The sequence below is a fragment of the Pecten maximus genome, chromosome 3, assembly GCF_902652985.1.
Source record: "Pecten maximus chromosome 3, xPecMax1.1, whole genome shotgun sequence".
Lineage (NCBI taxonomy): Eukaryota > Metazoa > Mollusca > Bivalvia > Pectinida > Pectinidae > Pecten > Pecten maximus.
The window spans coordinates 10,051,944-10,064,167 of record NC_047017.1 but is presented as its reverse complement, the minus strand read 5'-3'; the positions used below and the strand labels follow the sequence as shown (position 1 = coordinate 10,064,167).

At 38.6% G+C, this 12,224-nt stretch overlaps 1 protein-coding gene across 5 annotated transcripts in view; it reads left to right on the top strand.

Annotated features, from left to right (window-relative positions):
* LOC117323153 (phosphofurin acidic cluster sorting protein 2-like) overlaps positions 1-11,632 on the top strand; it is a 52,545-nt gene extending 40,913 nt beyond the window's left edge. For 3 of the 5 annotated variants that reach the window (XM_033878194.1, XM_033878193.1, XM_033878192.1), the window contains 6 exons: positions 812-854; positions 1,372-1,411; positions 2,670-2,814; positions 3,558-3,814; positions 4,356-4,463; positions 4,638-11,632. In XM_033878194.1, coding sequence (XP_033734085.1) covers positions 812-854; positions 1,372-1,411; positions 2,670-2,814; positions 3,558-3,814; positions 4,356-4,463; positions 4,638-4,753 — 709 coding nt within the window. In that variant the 3' untranslated portion in view covers positions 4,754-11,632. The remainder of the gene's footprint in view (positions 1-811; positions 855-1,371; positions 1,412-2,669; positions 2,815-3,557; positions 3,815-4,355; positions 4,464-4,637) is intronic. The other 2 variants (XR_004531657.1, XR_004531658.1) reach the window with 2 other exon arrangements.
* The last annotated feature ends 592 nt before the right edge of the window (positions 11,633-12,224 follow it).

Genomic DNA, 12,224 nt, shown 5'->3' with positions numbered 1-12,224 from the left:
CTGAGGTGATGGTCATGTGTTGAGGTAGAAGGTAATTGTCACGATCTCTGAGGCGAAGGTCATGTGTCAAGGTAGAAGGTATATATTCTGATCTTTGAGGCGATGGTCATGTGTCGAGGTAGAAGGTATGTATCCCGATCTCTGAGGCAATGGTCATGTGTCGAGGTAGAAGGTATGTATCCCGATCTCTGAGGCGATGGTCATGTGTCGAGGTAGAAGGTATGTATCCCGATCTCTGAGGCGATGGTCATGTGTCGAGGTAGAAGGTATGTATCCTGACTCTGAGGTGATGGTCATGTGTTGAGGTAGAAGGTAATTGTCACGATCTCTGAGGCGAAGGTCATGTGTCAAGGTAGAAGGTATATATTCTGATCTTTGAGGCGATGGTCATGTGTCGAGGTAGAAGGTATGTATCCCGATCTCTGAGGCAATGGTCATGTGTCGAGGTAGAAGGTATGTATCCCGATCTCTGAGGCGATGGTCTGTGTCGAGGTAGAAGGTATGTATCCCGATCTCTGAGGCGATGGTCTGTGTCGAGGTAGAAGGTAGGTATGTTGACTATTATATATCCCTTCTTCACTGACATCTCTGAAGCTCTCTATAGATAATCAGCACTTTAGCTAGGTAGTTATGCCTTGTGATCATTGTAACTATATTAGAAGTGATTGCCGATACCATTTATAATAAAAGTTATTCTCTTTACATCTGATGTAGTAACTGGAGGTATAGGAAATCTTGTTTTAAATACTTAAGTTGTTAATAAGATCAACTCAATTTAATTTTTGATAAATTTCTGTTATTTTTTTTTCAGTTCTGATGACGAGTCATCTCAGATGTTTCTACCGTTCTTGAGCGTAAGTGTTTGTACAGCAATCATCATGATGTTTATAGGAACCACAGAACCAAATCGTTTACCACCGTCCTGCTTAAATGGAGTTTCCAACACTGGTCCATTAACCCTAATTTTGAAGACTGCTGAAAGATTAAGATGATAGCCATATTTTACAGATTTTTGAGAAAAAATATACTTCTCTTGGATATTCTCAAGTGCATTCCACAGGTTTGAATATTAATGTGATGTGTCAAAGGTCATGATCACTTCCAAAAATAGAATCTGGTTATGTGTTGCATGTTATCAGACTTAATTTATTAATGTCCGTCCCTGGTCTACAAAGTATTGTCAACTTATTGACTGATTCATATGTATTAGGACAGTAGTACTATACCATCATGTTACACATCTTATTAGATTTTTGTGGTCGACGGTCAAAGGTCAAAGGTCAATGGTCAATGGTCTCACTTCTTGGGGTCGGGTACCTATATATGTATGTGAGTTGCCTCTCAATTTGTTTTTATGTTCTATCTTTACAGGAAGTGAAAATTGGAAATCCAGAAGTACTAAATGCTTCCGGTAGGTATTGGCCGAGTGATGATAGCATATTCTGTATCTGTTCACTGTGATATATCATCAGTCGTCCGGTAGGTATTGGCCGAGTGATGATAGCATATTCTGTAACTGTTTACTGTGATATATCATCAGTCGTCCGGTAGGTATTGGCCAAGTGATGATAGCATATTCTGTAACTGTTTACTGTGATATATCATTGTCGTCCGGTAGGTATTGGCCGAGTGATGATAATTGCTAACATATTCTGTAACTGTTCACTGTGATATATCATTGTCGTCCGGTAGGTATTGGCCAAGTGATGATAATTCCTAACATATTCTGTAACTGTTTACTGTGATATATCATTGTCGTCCGGTAGGTATTGGCCAAGTGATGATAATTGCTAACATATTCTGTAACTGTTCACTGTGATATATCATTGTCGTCCGGTAGGTATTGGCCGAGTGATGATAATTACTAACATATTCTGTAACTGTTTACTGTGATATATCATCAGTCGTCTGGTAGGTTTTGGCCGAGTGATGATAACATATTCTGTAACTGTTCACTGTGATATATCATTGTCGTCCGGTAGGTATTGGCCAAGTGATGATAATTGCTAACATATTCTGTAACTGTTCACTGTGATATATTATTGTCGTCCGGTAGGTATTGGCCGAGTGATGATAATTACTACATGTAACATATTCTGTATCTGTTCACTGTGATATATCATCAGTCGTCCGGTAGGTATTGGCCGAGTGATGATAATTACTAACATATTCTGTATCTGTTCACTGTGATATATCATCAGTATTTTTCTATCATATCTGAAAACACAACTTAAAATAGGTAGATCATCACAAATTGACCTATGTGTCACAGATGGATTGTAGAGAACATGTATGAATCGTTTACCAATGGCTTGGTCCTGTCATGTATGAATTATGTACTAAAGGCTAAGTCCAGTACAAATAAGAGATATACCCAGTATGCAAAGCTTCATAATTCATTCATTGTTAATCATTTTAGTCTGAAATCACGTTTTTCCTATTTTTTTCCACCTCACTCAAAGGAGCAGGGCCAAACCGGGCCATTTTGGCTATGCTTTGTCAGACACATAATCTAATCAACAAAGTTAAGTTTGCTACATATATAATATAACCTTGTGCACAACAACATAGGTGTCCATATTGGTTGTCTTATTGAACACTAAACAAACACAGATTACCTCCCCTGAAGCATGGTGACACCAGTATTTAGTGTGACTGTCTTGTTGTAGTGGACTTGGATGACTCAAGTTGTATGGTGAACTCCCCCTCCCTGTCCAGCTCACCTCCCTCCGCCATGATTCTACTAGATAAACCAAAGGAGACTCAGACCCCTCCCAGCTCTCCCAGTGTCAACCTCACCCCCACCAACCAGAGGTAGGTACCAGTTGTCACAGAGTTACACTAATACATCATTAGCCATAATAACATATTTATCCTGTAACCAGCCCAGGTCCAGCACATCAACATCGACTCACAAACTAACAGTGTTGGCTCTACTCCCCAAAACTTTGGGGAAAAAAGACAAATAATAAAAAAATAAATAAATAAATAAATAAAAAAAAACATTAAAAAAAATTTATTGAAAAATTGTTTTTAGCTGAACTGCATTGGACATGGATATGTTTATTACAGGATGGATATGTTAGTGGTTTTTATTTTCTTTAATATTTTACTTCCCAGTTTGAACACAATTTAATACTGGTACTAAACCCATTCACTAAAGACATTTAGTCATGCTATAGTTTGGAGAAGGATGATGGAACCCTATAACATCATCTTGGAGGATTATGTATTACACCCAGGCAGCATGATAGCTCAGTTAGTAGAGTATCAAACTTGTAAGCAGCCTTGGGTGAAGATGATGGTTCTATTTACGGGCATTTACATTTCTCATTTCTCAGGAACCAAGATCACACAGTGCCCTGCACTGTTGTTATTTGTGTCCATGGACAAGGCACTGGCCCCAGTTTTCTGGAAAGAATTTGCAAGTGCAGTGAGGTTGCCACTAGCTACTACAAATTAAATGTCATTTATTGCCTTGTGTTGAGGGTCATGAAAGGCCTTTATATGATAATAACCATTATTTAATTTAACAATGCCCTTTATCATGTTACCAGCCAAGGAAGCACCAGTGGCCAGACTGGTCTGGGAGAGCTTATGGAGCTACAAGTTGATTACTGGACAGCTACCAACAAACCCGACAGCTCTGAGAAAACCGACAAAGCCAGTAAAAAGGACAGCAATAAGTCCTCTCTCAAAACTACCTTCCGATCCCTCCAGGTCCAGCGAACCACACAACTACCCATATCACCCTGTGACAGCCAATCGGCATGCTTCTCGATGGTTGTGGTTACCAGGGAGAAAAAACAAAAAAGTAAGTGTCATTCCTGTTCATAAGGTACAAAATTTCAGACCAGACCAGAACATGAAAGTTGAACAATGACAGAACACAGCTGACGGTGGTCGGTGACATGAAACCTAGCAAATGGCGGAGTCATGTAGGTGGTAAACCAGTAACTAACTATAGACAACAGAACACTGACTATAGTCGGTGAGACAAACCTAGCAATAGACGGAGTCATGTAGGTGGTAAACCAGTAACTATCTATAGCCAACAGAACACTTGACTGTAGTCTGTGACATGAAACCTAGCAATAGACTAAGTAGTAGGCTGTAAATCAGTAACTAACTAAAAGTTGAATTTATATTTAATGAAGTCCTAACTTGAATGAACATTTGAAAGTTTTATCTAACTGATGAAGCAAATTAGATTCTGCTATTTTAAAATATTTTTGGCATCATGATTAATTTGTTTATATGACATTGATTGTAACTATAGATTTGATTGCGACGGTTTTTAAAGGATATTAGCAATGAAACATTATTAAAGGGTACTTGATTTATTTTTCTTTCAGTCATGAGGCTTGGCAAGAAGGCCAAGGAGATTGAGTCGAAAAGCCAGGTTGTCGAGGGAATCAACAGACTTATATGTACTTCCAAAAGTCAAAACTATTCCCTAAGAGGTATGGCCGTGTTAAACTGTTCTAGTATTTTCAAAACATAATCCCAAAGCGATATATATTTATTTTTCAATATCACAGAATATTTGACCAAAAATGAAGAAGGGGGCTTATTTATAGGGCATGGGCTTGTTTGCCGATAAAAACGATGAATTGATCATGTCTATCTGTTTACAGTGATGGTGGATGGGACGGAATGGAGGGGAATCAAGTTCTTCCAGTTGTCATCACAATGGCAGACACATATCAAATCGTTTCCTGTCGTTGTGTTCTGTAACACAGAAGTCATGTGATCCTCTGTACACTAATCCCAGCGTCATTTGGACATTGTTGTGTCGACCTTATCCCAGCGTCATTTGAACAATGTTGTGTGGATGTCCAAAAGTTTTTTGCTTGGACAATTCCAAGGTTGTTGTAGCGACCAAGGTCAACTTTTTATGGACAGGTGCAATACCTGGTGACCGTTCCTGTGCTTTAATATGGTAACAGCATTGCAGGGCTTCCTATCACCATGGTTACCGAGGTAACCAAGAGCTTTAACAGACTAAATGGTCACCTCTAACACAGACATTATGGTCTCCATGACTACTGTGACAATGTCATCAGGTCAGTGCAATGACCTCACTTCATATCTATAAATAGGTTTCTCTTCACATACCGTGTACCTTCGACTATAGATAGGTTATACACATGTACTCTCCGCAAACAAAAGATGTAGTGTGTGAGGTTGGCTGTGTTTGTACACATGTACTCTCCACAAACAAAAGATGTAGTGTGTGAGGTTGGCTGTGTTTGTACACGTGTACTCTCCACAAACAAAAGATGTAGTGTGTGAGGTTAGTAGTGTTTGTACACATGTACTCTCCACAAACAAAAGATGTAGTGTGTGAGGTTAGCTGTGTTTGTACACGTGTACTCTCCACAAACAAAAGATGTAGTGTGTGAGGTTGGCTGTATTTGTACACATGTACTCTCCACAAACAAAAGATGTAGTGTGTGAGGTTGGCTGTGTTTGTACACATGTACTCTCCACAAACAAAAGATGTAGTGTGTGAGGTTAGTAGTGTTTGTACACGTGTACTCTCCACAAACAAAAGATGTAGTGTGTGAGGTTAGTAGTGTTTGTACACGTGTACTCTCCACAAACAAAAGATGTAGTGTGTGAGGTTAGTAGTGTTTGTACACGTGTACTCTCCACAAACAAAAGATTTAGCGTGTTAGGTTGGCTGTGTTTGTACACGTGTACTCTCCACAAACAAAAGATGTAGTGTGTGAGCTCGAGGTTAGCAGTGTTTGTACACATGTACTCTCCACAAACAAAAGATGTAGCGTGTTAGGTTGGCTGTGTTTGTACACGTGTACTCTCCACAAACAAAAGATGTAGTGTGTGAGGTTGGCTGTGTTGTACACATGTACGCTCTACAATTGATGGTTTGTGCGAGTTTAGCTGTGTTAAATACACCACAAGGTTGGCCAGTGAGGGTCCAGATTGATGGTTTGTGCGAGTTCAGCCGTGTTAAATACACCACAAGGTTGGCCAGTAGGGGTCCAGATTGATGGTTTGTGTTAAATACACCACAAGGTTGGCCAGTAAGGGTCCAGATTGATGGTTTGTGTTAAATACACCACAAGGTTGGCCAGTAAGGGTCCAGATTGATGGTTTGTGTTAAATACACCACAAGGTTGGCCAGTAAGGGTCCAGATTGATGGTTTGTGTTAAATACACCACAAGGTTGGCCAGTAGGGGTCCAGATTGATGGTTTGTGTTAAATACACCACAAGGTTGGCCAGTAAGGGTCCAGATTGATGGTTTGTGTTAAATACACCACAAGGTTGACCAGTAGGGGTCCAGATTGATGGTTTGTGTTAAATACACCACAAAATTGGCCAGTAAGGGTCCAGATTGATGGTTTGTGTTAAATACACCACAAGGTTGGCCAGTAAGGGTCCAGATTGATGGTTTGTGTTAAATACACCACAAGGTTGGCCAGTAAGGGTCCAGATTGATGGTTTGTGTGAGTTTAGCTGTGTTAAATACACCACAAGGTTGGCCAGTAGGGGTCCAGATTGATGGTTTGTGTTAAATACACCACAAGGTTGGCCAGTAGGGGTCCAGATTGATGGTTTGTGTTAGATACACCACAAGGTTGGCCAGTAGGGGTCCAGATTGCCAAATGTTTATTGTGATAGTGCTTCTTGTGTGAGTGTCCTGTATATACCTGTTTATTTATAATGCTCCACTGTTTTATCATGTGATCAGTCTTTGTGTGGTACAGACGTTTTGTGTCATACAGAGAGTACTGACGCTCTGTATCGTGCAGAGAGTACTGACGTTCTGTGTTGTACAGACGGTACTGACGTTCTGTGTCGTACAGATGGTACAGACTGTCTGTTGAACAGAGAGTCTGATTGTCTGTTGAACAGAGAGTACTGACATTCTGTGTGGTACAGACGGTACTGACATTCTGTGTTGTACAGATGGTACTGACATTCTGTGTGGTACAGACGGTACTGACGGTATGTGTCGTACAGACAGTACTGTCATTCTGTGTGGTACAGACGGTACTGACGTTCTGTGTCGTACAGAGAGTACTGACATTCTGTGTGGTACAGACAGTACTGATGTTCTGTGGCGTACAGAGAGTTCTGACACTCTGTGTCGTACAGACGGTACTGACGCTCTGTGTCGTACAGAGAGTACTGACGTTCTGTGTCGTACAGAAGATACTGACTGTCTGTGTCATACAGAGAGTACTGACGTTCTTTGCCATACAGACGATACTGACGCTCTGTGTCATACAGACAGTACTGAAGCTCTGTTGTACAGAAGGTACTGACTGTCTGTGTGTCGTACAGAGAGTACCGACGCTCTGTGCCATACAGACGGTACTGACGCTCTGTGTCGTATAGACAGTACTGACATTCTGTGTTGTATGAATATAAGGTCCCTAGTAAACTGTGACTTTGTAAGTGATCTTCCTCATTTGATTATTTTTTTAATTTGAAATACTATAAAGTGTATACATACTACTATCATACTACTATTTATCTTTCTGCCTTGGTTGGCACTTAAGGCTTTCATTTGGAGATATTATCACCAATGTTGTTTTTGTTTCAGTCTTTTTGTGGTGTATTGGTCAGATCACATTCTTATCTCTCAATAATTCCTAATGCACTGATTGGCACAGTTTTGTTTACAAGGATATCCCTCCATTTAGCACTTCCCTGTTATTTTTGTTTTCCATCAGCTCACAAATTGAACATGTCCAAGTGCTAACTGTATACTAATTATTGATTGCTGAGAATAATCTGTGAATTCCGTTTAACTAACTCTTGTGATAAAGTTTTTTTCCATTAATTATCATTTAATGAAGAAAAACCAAACTTTAATTTTCATTTTTTTTTTTAGATTTTTCCAAAAATCATAGCAGTAAATGAATTAAGTAATCCTGTTAGTTCCTACCTGTAGCTGTCCTGTATAAGAACTGTAACCTGTTAGTTCCTACCTGTAGCTGTCCTGTATAAGAACTGTAACCTGTTAGTTCCTACCTGTAGCTGTCCTGTATAAGAACTGTAACCTGTTAGTTCCTACCTGTAGCTATCCTGTATAAGAACTGTAATTAAGTACTGTGTATTTGTGAGGTACCCTCATAGTAATAGTATAGCATGTGAGATGATTCTTGAGTATGGGCATTTCAAATAGCTTCTATTACTGTGTGGGTGAGTGTCTTGTCTATCTATGTACCGAAGCTAAGCAATTCCCAGAAGTGTTGGGTTTAAAAGCCTTCTCCTTTTGACCAGTTTACTGTATTTCAACCAGATTTTCTTTGAAGCATCTTGGGACAAAGAAATTAAATGTTATGTCATAGAAAGATTTTCTCTTTTCTATGGAGAGGCAGAGGCCAAAATAGGAAAACAAAAATTTATTCTTGATGTAGAATGAAAATAACAATTTAAATGTCCTATGAGCGATGCAGGCCTTCTCGGCCTCTTGTTTCATTGTTTCCATGTTATCAAAAGTACATCCAGAATGGAGCTTAAGAATGGAGCTTTTCTAGTTGATTTGAATAAAATGTTTCATAATTTATAATCCTCTATTTACCTGTAAACAATGGTGTAAGGATTCTGAAAATTGTCATCTGACCATGGACACTTGTAATACATGTATTCATATTTTTGATTGTTAATAATATTATTGATTTTCATCCATATTTTCAATTTCGTGAATGATTTTGTTGTTAAATTTTTGGCATACATTTTCCCTTATAGTTAATATGTTGATTACCTGTATCTTGTACCAAATTGTACACAACACTATCTCATGATCACCGCAAATATGTTGAGATGTTAACCACTTTTAGTTAAAGGCGTTTCATTTTACAGGCACGATTTTTCACCTCAATTCAAGCAAGCTTGTATTACCAGAAAATATCTATAATTGAAAAACATGCATTATATTTCTTATTTTTCTTATTTTCTGTATTCTCTTGCTTGAATGACTTAGACCTTCTTTCTTCCATGAAGAATAATATTCAAACCCGTTTTTGATTATGTCTATAATACTAGTACTGTTATCAAGATACTTTTAAAAAGGTACAATGTACAGTTAATGAAAAAAGTATTATTTAAAACTTGATTATTACTGACCATGCAGGTAGAATATTAGACATGTAAAAGCATTATTTTAATATTGGTCTTTGATTGATGTTTTTAATTCAAACTTACGAAAAATGATATAGAAGTATAATTGTTTTTAAGGAGCGTAACTTCTGTAAGAGTGATGTTTTAATATTGATGTAAACAATGTTTTGCTAGCATTATGGCTTGTCAAACATAATATCATGATGTTGATTCGAATTACATCAATGTTGATTTGTGATAGTATTATTTATTTCCCATGTCAGATTGATTTATTTCTCATGTCAGATTGATTTATTGGAAGATTATTTTTGTTTTTGACTGTAACATATTTTTTTTTCCGTGACATCTTGCCAGAATACCAAACTTGACCTTCAGTATTGACCTTGTGAGTTATCCCCCCTGTTCCCACCCTTCCTACACTCCACACGAGTGGTGTAGGTAATGGTGCTATTTTTGTAGTATTTTTATCCCAAATATACAAGGCCATTCTTGTTGATTGTAAAGCTGTTAACCTTTTGTTATTGTGCTAGATAGGTTGGATTTTTGGGCAGACATTTGGAATCTGACTATGTTATTAATATTGATGATTTATGAGTGAGGACTTTTGGACAGGCATTTGAAATCTGACAATGTTATTAATAGATGATATTTGCAATTGATGATATGTTTTCCTTCTACATCCATTTAATGTTTATATCCAGGGAAACTTTCACAATATGTAACATGTAGTAATTTTTGTAAGGTAGAAGAGAGGCAACATGAGAAGCCAAAGTGAGTTTAATATTTAGATTGTAAGATTGATTTCATTGTAAAATGTCACAAGGTACCATCATGTTTTCATGTAAACGTTGTACATTAACCTCCATTTCATTGAGAAATGATTCACTAGTCTGAGACACAGGATATATCTAGTGTCGTATAGTCCCATGTTTCAGTGTTTAATCAGAATCGCAGTCTCCTGTAACATTTTTTGTGTTAACTGATATTCTTGTGTTGACAGATTTTTGTCAATTTTTGTTGCAATAGTTAGATCTTTGTGAAAGAGCTTTTAACTTTTTCAATTCATCACAGATTTGTGCAATTTTTTCTTAAATGCAATGATTTCTCTATCCTGATGTAGCATTAGACCGCCCAGTGTAGAGGGTGATGTTCCTGTCGAGGTGTGCCCTGAAGTGTAGAGGGTGATGTTCCTGTCGAGGTGCGCCCTAAAGTGTAGAGGGTGATGTTCCTGTCGAGGTGCGCCTTAAAGTGTAGACGGTGATGTTCCTGTCGAGATGCGCCCTAAGGTGTAGAGGGTGATGTTCCTGTCGAGATGCGCCCTAAGGTGTAGAGGGTGATGTTCCTGTCGAGGTGCGCCCTGAAGTGTAGTGGGTGTTGTTACCGATGAGGTGTGCCCTAAAGTGTAGAGGGTGATGTTCCCGTCGAGGTGCGCCCTAAAGTGTAGACGGTGATGTTCCCGTCGAGGTGCGCCCTAAAGTGTAGAGGGTGATGTTCCTGTCAAGGTGCGCCCTAAAGTGTAGAGGGTGACGTTACCGTCGAGGTGCGCCTTAACGTGTAGAGGGTGATGTTCCTGTCAGGGTGCGCCATGTGTAGAGGGTGATATTACCGTTGAGGTGCACCCTTAAGTGTAGAGGGTGATGTTCCTGTCGAGGTGCGCCCAGTGTAGACATCAATGTTCCTGTCGACGAGGAGCTTACTATAGGTATATTTGAGATAACAAGAATCTGATGGTGCAATTTTATAAGGTTGCTTTCTCCATACCATTTGTCATATTTTGTTTACATTGAATACAATGATTTAGCTTTCAAAATTTAATTCCTAGACACAGATATTGGAGGTCTTGGTAAAGCTAGATTAGAAACGATGGCTTGTCCAGAACATATGAAAGCTCTCAAGAATCTTTTACATTATTGCAGACTTTTTGTTTCATATTTGAAATGTTTTCTCAGATATCTTTTTAAAATATTTTTATTTTTGCAGTTTTATTCATAAGAGTGCTTTATTTAAGGAAACAGTACAACATCTTGGTAGAAAGAGCATTGATTAAATGACATTGATTAAATGACATGATATGCTAGTGAGAATTTCTCTTTAGCCAAGTAACAGAGTAGGGAGGGGATTTCCCTCTTGCTCAGTGACAGAATAGGATGGGGATGTCCCTCTTGCCCTGTGACAGGGTTATACACATCATAAGTCAGCACAAATAAGTATTTAAAAACACTACTCAGAGTAAAACAAATGAAATACTAAGTATATTGTTATGCTGTGGAGGACTTTGGAAAAGTCCTCTGAGTTAAATATATAAATGAGGAGTTTCTGTTAAGGATTTCAAACTGGAAAATTCCACCCAACCTTAAATGTATCATTCTCCAATCTTCTGAAACAGGTATTTACCTAATCTCAATAAATACCAGATAATTAGATCATATAGTATACCAATACAGATCCTACTCTACATTATGTTAACCTCACTGACTCAAATGACATAGTGAGCTTGTGTCATGTTTAACCTACTCCTCTTAAGCAAATAACTGTAATTTAATCAATTTCCCTATGAATCATCCATGAAATCTTGACATTAATTTTGTAATATGCAGATGGTTGTGTCCCCTTCCAACTTTGGAATGTGTGGTATAGTCTGGGTTATATAAACCATGAACGCCACTGGGAAAGGAATGTGTGGTAAAGTCTGGGTTATACAAACCATGAACGCCACTGGGAAAGGAATGTGTGGTATAGTGTGGGTTATATAAACCATGAACGCCACTGGGAAAGGAATGTGTGGTATAGTGTGGGTTATATAAACCATGAACGCCACTGGGAAAGGAATGTGTGGTATAGTGTGGGTTATATAAACCATGAACTCCACTGGGAAAGGAATGTGTGGTATAGTGTGGGTTATATAAACCATGAACGCCACTGGGAAAGGAATGTGTGGTATAGTGTGGGTTATATAAACCATGAACGCCACTGGGAAAGGAATGTGTGGTATAGTGTGGGTTATATAAACCATGAACGCCACTGGGAAAGGAATGTGTGGTATAGTGTGGGTTATATAAACCATGAACGCCACTGGGAAAGGAATGTGTGGTATAGTGTGGGTTATATAAACCATGAACGCCA